A 16,648-nucleotide genomic window follows, 5' to 3' on the forward strand; every position below is an offset into this window, starting at 1 on the left:
ATGTTTATGGGCCACCATTAACTAATTTTCCAATAATTTTGGCTTAAATCTATTAGAAAATGAGTTCATATTGGTATTTACAATAATTTTTTTTATGTGATATCAAACTGTATAGAAACAGGTTCAAAGGAATGGTGCTTCAGAATCGACCCCATTGGAATCATAAGAGTCGCCATCTCTAGTAAAAAAAGCCGATCAAGTGCGAGTCGGACTCGTGCAACGAGGGTCCCATACAAAATTATCAAGGTTATTTTTTTTGTGTAATAGCTACAAATCAAGGTTTTCGGATTTTTTCCTTCACTTGTGCTACATGACATTGCTTCTTGTCAAATTTCATGATTCTATGTCAACGGGAAGTACCCTATAGGTTTTGGTTCCCTTTGTGAATGTCAAAATGTGCGATATAAATAGAACATAACCGACCGTATCTGCTTTAAGTGATTGCAGATCTGACGGACGGACACGAAGTGATCCTATAAGGGTTCTGTGTTTCCTTAGGAGGTACGGAACCCAAAAAAAAGGAATCGGGAAATTGAAATAAAACTGTCACATTACTCACAATATTTACTGAAGTAACAATACTTTGTAACGTACATTTAAAAATATGCAGAAATTAAATACAACATGCATTGTGGGTGTACGCGTATCCGCCACCACTAGTGCGTTACCAGCGCGCGTGATGTACCAGGCAACTACATAAAAAAAAATGCATACCTTCACTTATATAAGACACTAGACGCCATCTTTACATGATATTCTGCCTACCGCACATACAGCTATATATCCATAGACAATTATTTGGGGCAATAAGTCACAAACACAATTCCACAGATCATGGAACGTTGTTATCTTTGAAGATGTTTTTTTTTAATTGCAAAATCCAATTTCTGAACGCGATCTAAACGTGAGATGGAGACTTGCGTCTCTAAGGCCCCCGGAACGTTAAAAAAATATGTGTAAAACATTCAGAAATGGGACCAGCATTACAATATTGTTTGAAATGCATTTTCGCTGTGACTAATTCAAAACTGTTTTAAGCACCAACATTGTTCTGTAAATTTAAGGCAATAAGGTAAAAAATATTATGCACAGTAGAAACGTTTGGCTAAATTATAATGCGATTAAAATTATATCTTCACATAAACCTTATTGCAAAATGCATCCGCTAATTTATTTGGGTCGAAACTTCTCGGTTCGTGGGGCGTCCTGCGGATAGCGTACGACCCGCGCCGCCATTTTACTTGTGTTTCAAGATGGTGGTTCTCAGCTTCTCGACATTTGCGCCGGAGAACTGTTCCAGGGTCTTCTTGTTCTTCACGAACACGAAGGTGGGCATGGTGTTGATGTTGTATTCTGTTGCAATCTCTTCGCATTCGTCCACGTCCACCTGTAAATAGAAAAAAATTTGATTATATTATTATTATTATAGCGTTTATTGAATTTATCAATATTTTTTTTTATACAACTTAGAATGGCAAACAAGCTGACAGCCCACCTGATGGAAAGTGGTAACCGTCACCTATAGACATGAGCAGTACCATGGACATAACAGAGTGTACTGTTTCGCCCATGATACCCCTAATGCGTTGCCATTCCTGAGGACTCAGGTGTTATTCCTCTGTACCCTGTAAATTCACGCCCTTCATACCGAAACACAGCCATGCAAACAACTGCTTTACGGTTGAAACACGAATGGGACAGAGGTACCCAAGCAATCGACTTTTGTACAAAGTCTCCCTCTGGATTAATTACAAATTATACTAGTTATAAAGATTAACAATATGTGCACAAACAAAAAGAATAATATTAACAAAATTATACAAATGTAAGACAAATATGCAACGGTAGGCGGTCTTATCGCTAAACAGCGATTTCTTACAGGCGCCTTGTAAAGTGAGGACCCTGTATGCCTAAACTAGTTACACCTGTGATATAGGCATAAGTGCTCTCTTTGTAAAACCAAGTTTAACATTAATCATCACAAGCATATACTTAATTATACACACACTTATTATTTCATCATTAATAATAATAAATAATTTATTTTCAGGTATATATATACCCATAGTTTAAAATCATTGCGATTATAGTTTAAATATAATTAATTACAAATTTTACATTATTATATTATACGTACATGCTATTATTATATTATTAAACCAAACATTAATAAAATAATATAAATAATTTTCCTATAAATTCTTTTGCCGTCAAGTATGCAGTGAGGTATACTGTCGTAACAATAGGTCCATTAGTTCACATAATTATTAAGCATTAGACGAGATTAGGAAAAAATTGGAGCTTATGAACACTAACGATGGATCAAAAATTTTGATACTTTGGTCACCTTATTAGGAATCTAAAGTATATTGCAGAACATTTCAGCTAAGCATCCAGGACAAGACTGCTGGTAAAAGAAGTGCCGAGAAGAGGCGGTACTTTAGACTGAAGAGCTTGCAGGGGTCGTTTTTTTAAATAGATAGATACTCTATATTGTTTCCTTTAAAAGATTACAATAGTAAACTTATTATAAATATAAATAATTACAAGAAATAATCACAATGAGAAAACAATGGGCGACCTTATCGCTAAGAGCGATCTCTTCCAGGCAACCTTTGGATGGAGAGGAGTAATTATAAACAATTTGGTGGGAGGAACGATGAAAAATTTTGTTAGTTTTAAATATGGGAGGTGTGATACATATAATAATTTTAATGGATGATAATGGAATGGTAAACTCCGCGGGCGTTAACGGTATAAGCTGGCGGGGCACCAGTGAGGGATGACAGGTGATAGTTAAACGGCACAATTGTTAGCCTATCGTGAAGAATACACCTGGAATTCAGCACGATAGTTGCCAGGTGGGGACCTCGTGTAGGTCGATCTGACAGAGTATATTGCTAACAATGGGACTGGTAGTCCCCGCATTAATAACGATCCCTTCCCCCCTCTGCAGAAGTGGTTTGACTGTTGTACTACCTCGTCCTTCAGAGTAGCAGCTTAAAAAATTAAGATTGCCCTCAAGTTGGCCAACCTCCTATAGGGGGGGGGTTGTATTGTTAGTAACGAAGTTCTAATAGTCCCATTGCTAGCAATATACCATATCCTTATCTTTGGAAATTGTTAGTTTGATATGCGCCAAATAAATATTTTTCTTTCTTTGTGTCTTCTTTCAATTTTCTAAATCGTTTTTTTTTAATGGGTGAAAATGGTATGGTAACCCCGCCTGCGCTAACGGGATACGCTGGCGGAGCACCAATGAAGGGTGATAGATGAGAATGAAAACAGGCCAGTTAGCCCATCATGATGAATTCATCAGTAATTAACCGTGATAGTTTTCAGGCAGAACCGCGAGGAGGTCGACCTAGTTGGGTATATTGCTAGCAATAGGATTCTCAGTCTCCATTACTAATAATCCCTTTTAAATCGGTTTACAACTGACGGAGTTGTGAAGTAACAAACACAATAAAATATAGCCAAATTGACAACGTCATTTTTGAAGTTGGTTAAAAAAATTATGACGTCATCATTATTATACATTGGTATTGGTATTTATATATGAGTATTTAGTTTAGGCGCGGTGACGTGTGAGCCTACTTCGAGTATCGCTTTCAATGTCATGCCGTGATGTCATTGAGAACAGAAATAATGATTGCATAGGTTATAATACATACAATATTGTAGAACTATGATTAGCCGACTGTGGACTGCATGGCTATTCAATTACAAATATTGATACTTTGTAAATATTGCTACATTACAGTGTGACCACTAGTACTATTTGTGTTCTATAAAAAAAAAACACATCAATTGTGGCAAAACCAGTTTTTTTTTAATGGAATGATAACCCCGTCAGCGTTATCGGTATACACTGGCGAGGCGCCAGGGAAGAATAATTCTTTGATGGTTGATGGTGGAATGGTAACCCCGCCAGCGCTAACGGTATACGCTGGCGTGGCACCACTGAGAGATAATAGGTGAGAATGAAAAGGCTGGTCAGTTAGCCCATCGTGATGAATACACCAGGAATTCAGTACGATGGTTTCCAGGGGAGACCACGTGGAGGTCGACCTGACATTACACACACACACACACGCACGCACGCACGCACGCACGCACGCACGCACGCAGATATACACATACATACATATATTACTAGCAATGGGACTGGTGGTCCGCATTACTAACAATTCCTCCCCCCCCCCCCCCCCGTGTGAAAGGGATGATTAGTGACGATGAAAAGGCAGATCAGTTAGCTTATTATGGATTTAACGATAAATTAGTCATGGAAACCATCTTTGCAGGGGGAACCGCGTGAAGGTCGACCAAGCATCCATATTACCTATGCCTAGTACCAATTGACTTGTTTTCAAATTCAGCTATCATCCTAACGCGAGTTTATAGCGTAGACATTATCATTCCATTTTTAAATATTAAAAATAAAACACTCAAGTCTCTAAGATAAATAAGGATCATAGATACATTTCTGAAGTGTCATGATTCATAGAGTAATCATGGGTTTTTACACTATATTTTATATGCGACTGTACTAAATCATTTCTGTATTATTACTATACGCTACAAACTCATATAACCGGTGTTAACGGTTCCGTATCAAACATTCTCTCTGTTGAAAGTGTCAAAAGACTCATAAATCGGTCAAAGTCAAGGTCCAATGACGTAATTTCAGAGTTCACTTTCCTTCAATTCATGGCATCTTTTGTTAATGTTAAAGAATTAATTTTTGACGGTTTACGTTCAGTTCTCACATAAGTGATAGTCCGTGTGGTCCCGGCATTGAATGGGCCGCCACTTTCCTTTCCTATGGCTGTCGTAAGAGATGTCTAAAGAATACATCACTAAAGCCTAACTGCGGTTGCTAACCCACTTGCCAGGGGGAAAGGGATTGTTAGTAATGGAGACTGGGAATCCAATTGCTAGCAATATACCCAACCGAGTCGACCTCCTGGCAGTTCTGGTTAATTCATCAGAAATTCAACGCAAATGTGAAAACGATTCATGGCTTAACATAGCTATAAATTTGATTATGTATTGACTGTAATTCTGCTGGACGTTTTCCAAAAAATAAAGAAATAAAATAAAGAAATAAAATAAATAAATAAATAAATAAATTCATCATGATGGGCTAACTGGCCTGTTTTCATTCTCATCTATCACCCTTCACTGGTGCTCCGCCAGCGTATCCCGTTAGCGCAGGCGGGGTTACCATACCATTTTCACCCATCAAAAACCCACCTGCCAAGGGTAGCAACTATTGGCAAAACCCCTAAGGAGGAAACTTATGTTCAGCAGTGGACAATTAACGGATGATAATGATGAAAGCATTTTTCAAATAAAAATTGACTTGTGGCAAAACCGAATTAATGAATTACATTTGATAAAATTTATACGGGGGCCAATCTATAAGTAAAACCTTTCGGATAAAATGTTTACATTTAAAAAAAAATACATCCGAATTGACAACTTTCTTTTTGAAAACAATTGTTTAAAAAAAAAAGAAAAAAATTTTCAATAAAATACAGATCATTATTGAGACATTTTTATCAAAAGCGTCACATACAACTGCTTCCCTATTGTTCTACGTTTTACTCGACTGAAGGTGCAAAAGTGCTGATTTACACAACACACTACAATGGTACAATTTACAAGGTGCAAGTTGTTAATCACAAAATCGATAGTAACTTTGGACTTTCATGAATGTAGGTCGTCACAATTACGCCGTGTCGTTTCGAGTAGTCACTTTACACTGTCGTTATCTTTAAATGATAAAATTTATTTATCAATGTATACGTGTTAGCTGGATTCATGATAAATGTGATTTTTTATGTATTATTTGTTATATTTTGTTTTTTAATGGATAATAATGGAATGGCAACCGCCTGTGCTAACGGTATACGCTGGCGGGGCACCAGTGAGGGATGAAAAGGCATGTCGGTTGGCCCATCGTGATGAATACACCTGGAATTCAGTACGATGGTTTCCAGGGAGGACCACGCGGAGGGACTGTTAGTTTACATTACTAACAAACCCCCCCTCCCAAGGGATTGTTAGCAACAGAGTTTGACAGCCCCATTGCTAGCACTATGCCCTATTAGGTAGACCTCCACGTGGTTCCCCCTGGAAACCATCGTGAACAATTCTTGTTGAATTCATCACGATGTACTAACTGACCTGCTTCATTCTCACCTATCACCCTTTACTGGTGCCCCGCCGGTGTATACCGATAGCGCGGGCGAGGTTACCATACCATTATCACCCATTAAAAAAAAAATCAACCCCCCCCCCCGACAAAAGTCGTTTGCTTGGGTACCTCTGTCCCATTTGTGTTTCTACCGTGAAGTAGTTGTTTGTTGTTTCCTCATTGGTGCTCCGCCAGCGTATATCGTTAGCGCAGGCGGGGTAACCATTACATTATCTTCCATTAAAAAGACAACCGCAGTTAGGGCTTTTGCTGATGTACGCCTTTGGTGAGGGACGCTGTTGCCCATTTCACGATCATAAAATTTTTTCGTCACCTCTTACGACACCCAGAACTACTCGTGTTATAAGATTATTACAAATACTCACTTTTAGTACGACAATGGAGTCAGCCATCTCGTTGGCGATCTCGTCGAGTTTCGGGCCGACCACCTTGCAGGGTCCGCACCAAGTGGCCATGAAGTCGATGACCACCAGCTTGTCGCCGGCGTCCGACAGCCGTGTGTTCAAGTCCTCGGAGTCTTTGATGTGGATCGACATAGTGGCTGCAAAGGAACGACCAGTTAGATGGTGTTGTGATCATTATAAACGTATACCAACCATCTTATCACAAGTATTTTTTTATGGACTTTAGGTTTTTTTTTTGATGGGTGAAAATGGTATGGTAATCCCACCTGCGCTAACGGGATACGCTGGCGGAGCACCAGTGAAGGATGATAGATGAGAATGAAAACAGGCCAGTTAGCCCATCATGATGAATTCATCAGAAATTAACCATGATAGTTTCCAGGGTGAACCGCGAGGAGGTCGACCTGGTTGGGTATATTGCTAGCAATGGAATTCTCAGTCTCCATTACTAACAATCCCTTTCCCCCCTGGACTTTAGGTTAATTCTTGTTGAATTCGTCACGATGGGCTTACTGACCTGCTTTCATCCTCACCTATCATGTCTCCCTGGTACCTTGCCAGCGTATACCAATAGCGCAGACAGGATTAACTTTTTCATTCATATCAGTCGTTAACTGTCCACTGCTGAATATAGGTCACCCCCATAAGGAGGGAGGGGGTCCTGTCAATTGTTGCCACGTTTGGCAGGCAGATTGGCAAGCACAGTTAAGCTTTATTGATGTTTTAAGAGAAACGCTGCTGGCCATCTTTCAACCTTTAAATTCCCTTAGTCGCCTCTTATGACACCCACATAGGAGGCGACTAAGTGAATGTAAAAGTTGAAAGGAAGGGGTGGACCAATCTATGACGGGACCACACGGCAACCGTTTCATTATCGGCCTAAAAAAACTGTCTGTGAACAAAACAGCTCTAGACAGAAGGCGAGCAAAACATTAACGACCAGCGCAACGCAAAAAAACAGACTCCGTCAAGGTTCCACAATAAAAGCAATCGATAGGACCTTGCGGGAATAAAAAATATAGACGGTTAGTTGCAGACGTTGTGGATTTGATGTTATATTTACCAGACTAACAAATTAAATTCAAATCATCTCTATTCAATTTGCAAAAGATGCTTTTTTAATTATACAGCACTATCATACGTACTTGTACAACAACTAGTCCATTACCCTAAGGTTGTCTTGAAAAGATTGCTCTCAGCAATAAGACCGCCTTACTGTACTTATACAATCGTATCGTTGTGTTTGTAAATTGCCTTGCTTATTCCCTATATTGTATAATGCAAATAAAGTATTCATTCATTCAAATAGCTCTTTAACATCGTAATTTTTTATGATCCTATTGCAGGTTTCGGAATGTTGTCATCCGCTGAGAAGAACCCGCAAAAAACTCAACAGTTATTCTTTTAAGTCTCTGTTAATATTATGTGTATTTATTTAAATGTATAACTAAAATTATGTAGTCATTAAAAACCCCGTGCATGATGGTCTAACACCATGCACGTTTGTCATTCAAGTAATCGTTTAGTATGTGCTCGTAATATGTTTTGCTAGATATTTCTAAATAACATTTTTTTGTTTATTAAAAGGTAGATTGAAAATATCCTTCAGTGTCTCATTATAACGCTGCTCATTTGCATAAGAACTGCTATTTTTTCTATTGAACAGTAATGTTCTTAGATAGATAGGTATTTTTTAATGGATGGTAATGGAATGGTTACCCTACCGGCGTTATCGATATACACTAGCGGGGTACCAGTGAGAGCTGATAAATGATAGTCAGGTCAGCTCATCATGAAAATTTTACTATAAATTAACCACGACGGTTTCCAAACAAGCTGTCAGTCCATATGCAGGAAAATAATGACTATAGGGAGACTTTGTATAAAAGTCGATTGCTTGGGTACCTCTGTACCATTCGTGTTTCAACCGTGAAGCAGTTATGTTTGCATGGCTGTTTTTCGGTTTGAAGGGTGGGATATGACGCCAATTTACTGGGTACAGAGGAATAACACCAAAGTCCTCAGGAATGGCACCGCATGGGGGGTATCATGGGCGAAACAGTATACTCTGTTATGTCCATGTTACTGCTCATGTCTATAGGCGACTGTTACCACTTTCCATCAGGTGGGCCGTCAGCTTGTTTGCCATTCAAAGTTGTATAAAAAAAATGGTAACTGTTAACTAGTTTTAAATAATTAGTTAACATGGAATACACTGTGACGATTAAAATATCCCTTATGTTCTACCAATCTTAAGGCCTAGTATTATATTTCCGTCCTCTATAATTTCGTTTACGTCCCGGCATAGAAAAGGCCACCTCTTCCTTTCCCATGGATATCCTATGAGGCGACTAAGGGAACTTATGGTGCAGAAATAGGTAGTAGCATCCCTCTTAAAAGTCACCCAAATCCAAACTAACTTTTTGACTGTAATTATTATAATTGTTGATGGTAAAAAAAAAATCTATCATGTAACGTAATTTCCTATCACAGATTTGGTTGTCGGATAATCCACGTGATAAAAATTGAAACATTTCAAATCTGATGGCTGTAAGCACACTGCGTAGTTTATAGTTTATGGGTGTGACGAGACAAAAAAAAATAATCTATGATACCTGTCATATATAATCTATATCTAGCGTGTAATCTACACGTAGAGATAGGGCACGCAATGATCTTACACGAAACTAGTTTTTAACCGCGACTTGGTCTACGTGAACAGGATTAAAAGTAGCCTTGTGTCCTTCTCCATTCTATATCATCATATCAGCATTTAAGCCTCCTTGGGGGGGGGGGGGGTGTTTTGCCAGTAGTGGCCACGCTTGGCAGGCGAATAGGCAACCGCAGTCAGGCTTTAGAGATGTTTTAAGAGGGACGCTGCTGCCCATCTCTCGCCCTCCCTTAGTCGTCTCTTACGACAGCCACAGACAAAAAGGGGGGGAGGGGGGTGGTGGCCTATTCTATGCCGAGACCACACGGCTATCCTATATAGTACGTGATTGATTAAGCCGTTTTTTTTAATGGGTGATAATGGAATGGTAACCCCGCCCGTGCGGGGGGAAAGAGATTGTTAGTAATGGAGACTGAGAATCCCATTGCTAGTAATATACCCAACCAGGTCGACCTCCTCGCGGTTCCCCCTGGAAACTATCATGGTTAATTCCTGATGAATTCATCATGATGGGCTAACTGGCCTGTTTTCATTCTCATCTATCACCCTTCACTAGTGCTCCTCCAGCGTTTCCCATTAGCGCAGGCGGGGCTACCATATCATTTTCACTCATCAAAAAAAAAAAAAAACCCCGCCCGTGCTATCAGTATACACTGGCGGGGCACCAGGCGGTAGGTGAGGATGAAGCAGGTCAGTTAGCCCATCGTGACGAATTCAACAAGAATTGTTCACGATGGTTTCCAGGGGAAACCACACGGAGGTCGCCCTATTAAGGTATATTGCTAGCAATGGGGCTGTCAAACTCCATTGCTAACAATCCCTTTCTGCCCTAATTAAGCCCATAAGTGGTAACAGACAGACAATATTATTTTTACATCTTTTTAATATAATTGTGACTAGACAATGTCTGTACATGGGAGATAAGAATAAAAAATAAGATGAGAAATCTTACGACCATTAGATGGCATCTAATGTTAATATTTACAATAACTTTTAAGACATTTTTTCTATCAGTTTGTTCCGGCATCACGAAAAAACTACCTACAGCAAAAACTCCGAAACAATTAAACTGATTTTATAAAATTTTGTAAATTTTTTGCAGCCCAGTGAAAATAATTCCGTTGGGAACAAAAATTATTGGATAGGTGGCGCTACGGGTCAAAACAGTCAGTTTTTTTTGCTTCATAAAAAAAAACACTAAATTCAACAATTTAAGGCAAAAGCAGTTATTTAAACTTAAGAACTAAACTACTAAACAGATTATGATAAAATTTCTACGGGACCAAACTTAAAGTATATCCTTTCAGATAAAAAAAGAATTTTACAAATCAGTTTATAAATGATAGAATTATAAGGTAACAAACATTAATAACAACACAAACGAGTTATGGACCTCTTTTTTGAAGTTGGTTTATAAAAATACTGATTTTTAAATTTTACGATTAGATAGATACGATAGATAGATACACTTGACGAGAAGTTAGGAGTTACGTGTTGACATGACACGAGTTTATAACTCGTGATTGAAAAAAGAGGTATATGTAAGATGATTCACATTTGGATCTCTCTGCCTACACCACTGAGATTAGGCTTGAAGATAGAAGCACCTATGGAATAGGTATTTAAGTAATCTTAGATATGTGTTGTACAATCTTGCATCCGATAATTATACCTAGTGTATGTATTATTACGTATTTTACATATGTAGGTATATAATATGTATATTTCCAGATCTTTTATTGCGCAAAAGAATACACTTCTTAAAGCTGTGGTGAAAAAATTAGAGAAAATTGTCGCCCTCTTTTTAAAAAAATAAATATTTTCCCACTGTCATGTATGCACATTAGAGACCTATGTATATTTGTAATGGAACATGCTAGCTATTTCAAAAGAGTATCAGACTCGAGAACGCGTATAACCAGACCAAATGACAAATTATATGTACCAAAATGCAGGTTAGATTTACATAAAAGAAATGCATACTGTATGGCTATTAAAGTTTACAACCATGTACCAAATTACATTAGAGAAGTAATAGCTCATAGTGTTTAAACGTAAATTAAAAAATTGGCTGTTATGTAATGATTTTTATACCATTAATGGATATTTTATTAAAAAAACAAATGTACTTAACAACGTATTTTTTTTTTGGTGCTTTTTGCTCTTATGCACTAATTAATACTCTCTCATAGTTCGTTAAAATTATTAATTGGACAACTATTGTACAGATTTTTATATTCTGTTTACTGTAATAAATTATGTATGTATTATATGACTAAAAAAAGGAAATACAATTTAGAAAATATAATATAAATTTCCCATTATATTAATAATTTGCACACAGATATAGAGGCAGAATGTATACGGGAAATTTGAATCACTTTTATCTAAAACTACCTACATTCTAGCAAAATAATTTCATTTCATATAATATTATTCTATACAAACATTTTGTACTTTTAATGAAGGTATATTTGAATACTTCTATTATAAATTATTTATATTTAATCAAGCGTAATTTATTATTTTTTTTTTTTATACAACAGAATGGCAAACAAGCTGACGGCCCACTGATGACTCACTGACGGCCGACTAATGGAAAGTGATAACCGTCGCCTATAGACATGAGCAGTACCATGGACATAACAGAGTATTCTGTTTCACCCATGATACCCCCCATGCGTTGCCATTCTTGAGGACTCAGGTGTTATTCCTCCGTTCCCAGTAAATTTATTAATAATGATTAAACACCACAACCAAACTTTCTTTTTATTGCCCGCTGGTGATTAACGCTCCTTTCCAGTCAGAGTTTGCTGGAAGAGAACTCATGCAGAGTTAAGCTCGACCTTTGTACATACTTGATCAGAATAATTTACATTAATGCAATCATTGTGTGCAATGAGGCATAAATAAATTATTATTAAAGATTATTGGATCAAAATCTTTTTCGAATTATACCAATAGTATAATATAGTATCAACGGTTTAACTATTTACTATGAAATTTAGTATACACGTATTATATGGGATGAAGAAGTCCATAGACTACCTTTATGTCAGTCAGTGAACGTATCCTGGTCACGCGGACAAAGTCACGGGTAAAAGCTTGTAGTACACAAATGATAATCAACCAATTTGCGTAGTATACATTACAATCAACTTTTCGATAGGTACCTAACCTACAATTAATCGTTCCGAAAGATAACAAAACATTGTGTCATTATTACCTCCCGTGTGAACGAAAAAAAAAAACATCGAAAACAAATTAAATACGTAGGTAGTTAACACTGAGAAAAACACCCACTTAATCACTCACCGTAAATTAGTCTTAAATTAATATCACAGAGATTCTGCACAATATGGACGTCCGCTCACTTCGGCGTCTGCACCTCAACTGACCGAAGTGAGACGTAGAACGTAACTTTAGCTTGTCAAAACGTATATAATAATCGCTAATCATGACGTACTAATGACTCACAACCTTGACTGCATTCCGGGTAATAGTGACGAAGTACAGAAAGTACAATTACAAGGAATATTTAGATAGGATACTAACTTATTGATAGATAGATAGATAGATAATTTATTTGCATTACTTACTTACAGCACACAAATTACAACATACATATACAAAAAAAATGAGATAACATAAACGATAAAAAAAAAATACATAAAGCTAAATACAATTTTCGTTTATGAGTGTGCCATAGCAATACAAAATGGCCACAACTCAGTTTATTGCTTCGCCCTCAAAAGAGCAAAGCACTGATATTCTGTTGCGGCCAATTGTCCGCTACTACGTACGTGTAGACTTCATAAGTAGAAAACCACTTGTAAATGGTTTATCAAAATAAAAAATACACTAGTTTTTAATTTAGACCTTAAGAAATACAAGTGTGCAAACCGCAGCCAATTTAAAGCAGCAGTTTTTGGGTGATGCTACAACAAACATACAGACAGAAAAAATGTCTAAAATTTAAATATGTTGGCTGTGAAAAGGACAATTAATAAAGAGTTATTATCATCGGTTTGAAGGGTAGAATAAGGCGTGAATTTACTGGGTACAGAGGAATAACACCCGAGTCCTCAGGAATGGCAACGCATGGGGGTATCATGGGCGAAACAGTATACTCTGTTATGTCCATGGTACTGCTCATGTCTATAGGCGACAGTTACCACTTCCCATCAGGTGGGCCCTCGGCTTGTTTGCCATTCTAAGTTGTATAAAAAAAAGATAATTTTGAAAAATGTTCAGCCATTTTCATGCAATAACGGTAGCAACTATTTATAAATATAAATTTGTAATTGTTACTGTTGGATATGAGCTTTTTTTATAAAAGGAGAGTACAAATTACATATGTTTCTAATATTATTGTATTAGCTTTTCACTGCGACATTATCCATATAATTGACTGACAGAGATAAAAAACCATCTATGTCCTTCACCATCTCATAGTATGTGTATACAAAATTTCATAAAAATTGTTTAACCTGTTAAAGCACCAAAAAATAACTGACTCTACTATCACATTTATAATATTAGTAAGGATTAATAATAATTAGTGACAAAAGTTCCATCAACAAGAGAGCAGCTCTTAAATAGGAATCTGAAGTAATTATCTACATACAATATAGGTAGATTTGACATATCATTAGAGACTGGAATAGACCTACATGAATAAAGATATTTTGAATTTGAATTTTGAATATGAAATGTTATATTCAAACAAAGTACTTGTGTCCGATGAAATAGCTATTTTAGAGTTAACCGCTCAAACAAGAGGATAAGTACAGACGTGTAAATTGGATTACATTATATTACTTCTGTATGATGAGCTTACTAAACTTATAGCCATAAGATACCAAATTAAATAAAAAAATGGTGCCACATGAAGATGCAAACTGGAAATTAGTACTAAACACACATAAGTCTAGTTAACACCGAGTTTGTACCTATTGCCAGGGAAAAAAATACTTTACAATGTATTTATTAATGTATGTAGTAGTAACATTGTAACTAATGTATAATATTTGTAAAAAAATGGCAATAAATATTATTATTATTAATCAGTAAGCAGTGAAGTATGTCAATCAACAGCCCAATAAGACAACATTCAAACTTATTAAATAACCTAACAAGAACAAGTATGGAATTAGTTTGACAATTATGTGGGTATACAAAGGTAGGGTACAGGAAACAATGAAGATATAGTATATGTAATTTTAGTATGTATGTATATCAATAATTAGTAGTACCGCATTCGAGTATTCTGACACTTCCCTATGGTTGACTGGGAGAGAATGCTTTTAGCATTAAGTCCGCCATGTACACATATTTGTACTAATGAATAAATAAATAAAAAAAATGAAGATATAGTCGGGTCAGTTGACACATTGTAATGAATATGAATTAAGAATGATGATTACCAAGGTAGACCAATATAACTGAACCAAACTAGCATGGAGCAAGAGGAGCATGGAGGTGCCTGCATTACTAACAGTTCCTCACCTCAAACATCCATACTGTCATAATGTACCATTTCCATGGTACTAAATTGATTTCATCAAGTTCTAAATAGGAGTTACTTATTCATTTTTATGAAGAGCTTACCTTCATATTTAGCCATTATTTATTTTTTATCAACTATATTTAAAAAAGAAAATATTTGATGAAAAATTAAATTTATTGAGTTCCAAATTTGATTGTTCAGAATCAAATTTAGAAGGATTAGTTTAAGCGCTTTTTGATTGATATTGCTGTAGTAACACTGTATTATTACACATTTCGGGTAGGCAGAATTTAGAATATTCTCACAACTTTATTCTAAGACGCATCATAATTACTTCTACTACTTTTAACGTTTGGAGTCATCTGAATCCTGAATCTTACACTACTAATACATTTTTAACATTACAATATAAGCAATACAACTTGCACTGCCTTTAATAGACTAATTAGAAGCGAACTATCGGAAATTTGTAGGTACTCCCAATTCAAACTATGGTCCAATAAATTAATTATTATTACACATGAAAATAAACATTTTAGCTTACTAATAAAGTTTTTATGGTAAAATCGTGATGCTATTAAATAAATACATAGTTATTTACAATAAACAAAAAAAAGTCAATTGCGGAAAAGCTATGACAAGGTCATTAATATTTGCTTGCTTGCTAGATATTCAATTTATAATTTATAATAAAAAAATTACAATCAACTGATATTCAAAATCAAAAATTACTAAAAAATAAAGTACTTACGGCTTGGACTTGATCAAATTATAAATTTTTTGGACCGGCAGAACACGCGGAGAACAGAATGGACGAAAGCAAAACGAAACGAGCGCTAGTGTCGCTTAATAATTGAATAATCGTTGTCGTAATGAATCGATTTCTAATCGCATTATAATTATTTAAACAATATTACTATTCAATATTGACATTAAACTTGTTATAATTAACAAATTAAATATAAACAAATTATTAATTACATAAACATTGCCAAATATTATTATATAGGAAAAATAAAACGAAGTACAGATCAATTCAATTTCTATGTCATTCAATATTTAAATTAATATTCTTGGATACAAATGCTTATTTCATAATTTGTTTATAAAATTATTAAGTATATTAGTAATGTAAGAGAGAAAAACGTAATATAATATAATTAGGTTAAAGCGAGATAGATATATAGATCTTTTAAGTATATATGCACTAGCGTCTCCAGTTTTCGAAGAAATTTCCCATTTCAATTTATAAACAAGTCAAAAGCGTAGAAGCAATTTTGTACATCAGTTCGAAATGATTCTCAAATCTCGATTTATGTGCGTAGAAATAGGTACTTTTTAGATTTGTAAACAATCCCTTAAAGTGTCAGTTTCAAATTTTAATGATTGCCATGTATTTTATATCGCATATAGAATCTGGTATAAAATTTTCTAAGAACATAAGATGTCTTGTTGCCCATTTTAGGGCATTTTAGAACCAATACAGGGGGAGGTGACCAGATGGGCCGTGCCTTAGAATAATCGAAGTTTTCAGCGACAGAAAAAGACACGTCTAAGATTATATATTGCGCTTTTTTATGAGACTAGGCCATCATTGGTAAAATATATTAAATATGACAACGTGTTCTTTGTTTAAAGAAGACACCATATCAATACTTTATTTTTTGTGCATAGATTTTATTAAATATTGAATAGTTTTTTTAAACGATGTAAATGGAACGGTGCATTCGCTTATGTTAACGATATACGATATCTTAACCCTGAATGAGTTAATGATGAACCGATGAGGACGTAGGCGAGTCAGCTGATCCATTGTGACAAATTCAGGAGTTAACCATAAT

General features: G+C 35.9%; 1 protein-coding gene across 2 annotated transcripts; it reads right to left on the reverse strand.

Annotated features, from left to right (window-relative positions):
* Positions 1 to 551: 551 nt before the first annotated feature.
* Positions 552 to 15,713, reverse strand: LOC116412968 (thioredoxin-2). Of its 2 annotated transcripts, none has more exons than XM_052891973.1 (3): positions 15,559 to 15,713; positions 6,589 to 6,764; positions 552 to 1,387 (listed from the first exon to the last, which is right to left on the reverse strand). In XM_052891973.1, exons 2-3 carry the CDS (start codon positions 6,757 to 6,759, stop codon positions 1,238 to 1,240), a joined length of 321 nt encoding a protein of 106 aa, XP_052747933.1. In that variant the 5' UTR covers positions 6,760 to 6,764; positions 15,559 to 15,713; the 3' UTR covers positions 552 to 1,237. The 2 variants fall into 2 exon arrangements, with proteins under 2 accessions (XP_052747933.1, XP_052747932.1); XM_052891972.1 differs by lacking the exon at positions 15,559 to 15,713 and adding an exon at positions 12,614 to 12,767.
* Positions 15,714 to 16,648: the final 935 nt, after the last annotated feature.

This window comes from Galleria mellonella, unplaced genomic scaffold (genome assembly GCF_026898425.1).
Source record: "Galleria mellonella isolate WM207_F2 unplaced genomic scaffold, CSIRO_AGI_GalMel_v1 utg146, whole genome shotgun sequence".
NCBI classification, from domain to species: domain Eukaryota; kingdom Metazoa; phylum Arthropoda; class Insecta; order Lepidoptera; family Pyralidae; genus Galleria; species Galleria mellonella.

Bases quoted from the DNA above. Each gene is read 5' to 3' on its own strand.
- LOC116412968 (XM_052891973.1), bottom strand. From the start codon at position 6,759: ATGTCGATCCACATCAAAGACTCCGAGGACTTGAACACACGGCTGTCG. The intron at 1,388-6,588 runs GTGAGTATTTGT...TTCTATTTACAG, and splicing joins ACTCCATTGTCGTACTAAAA to GTGGACGTGGACGAATGCGA.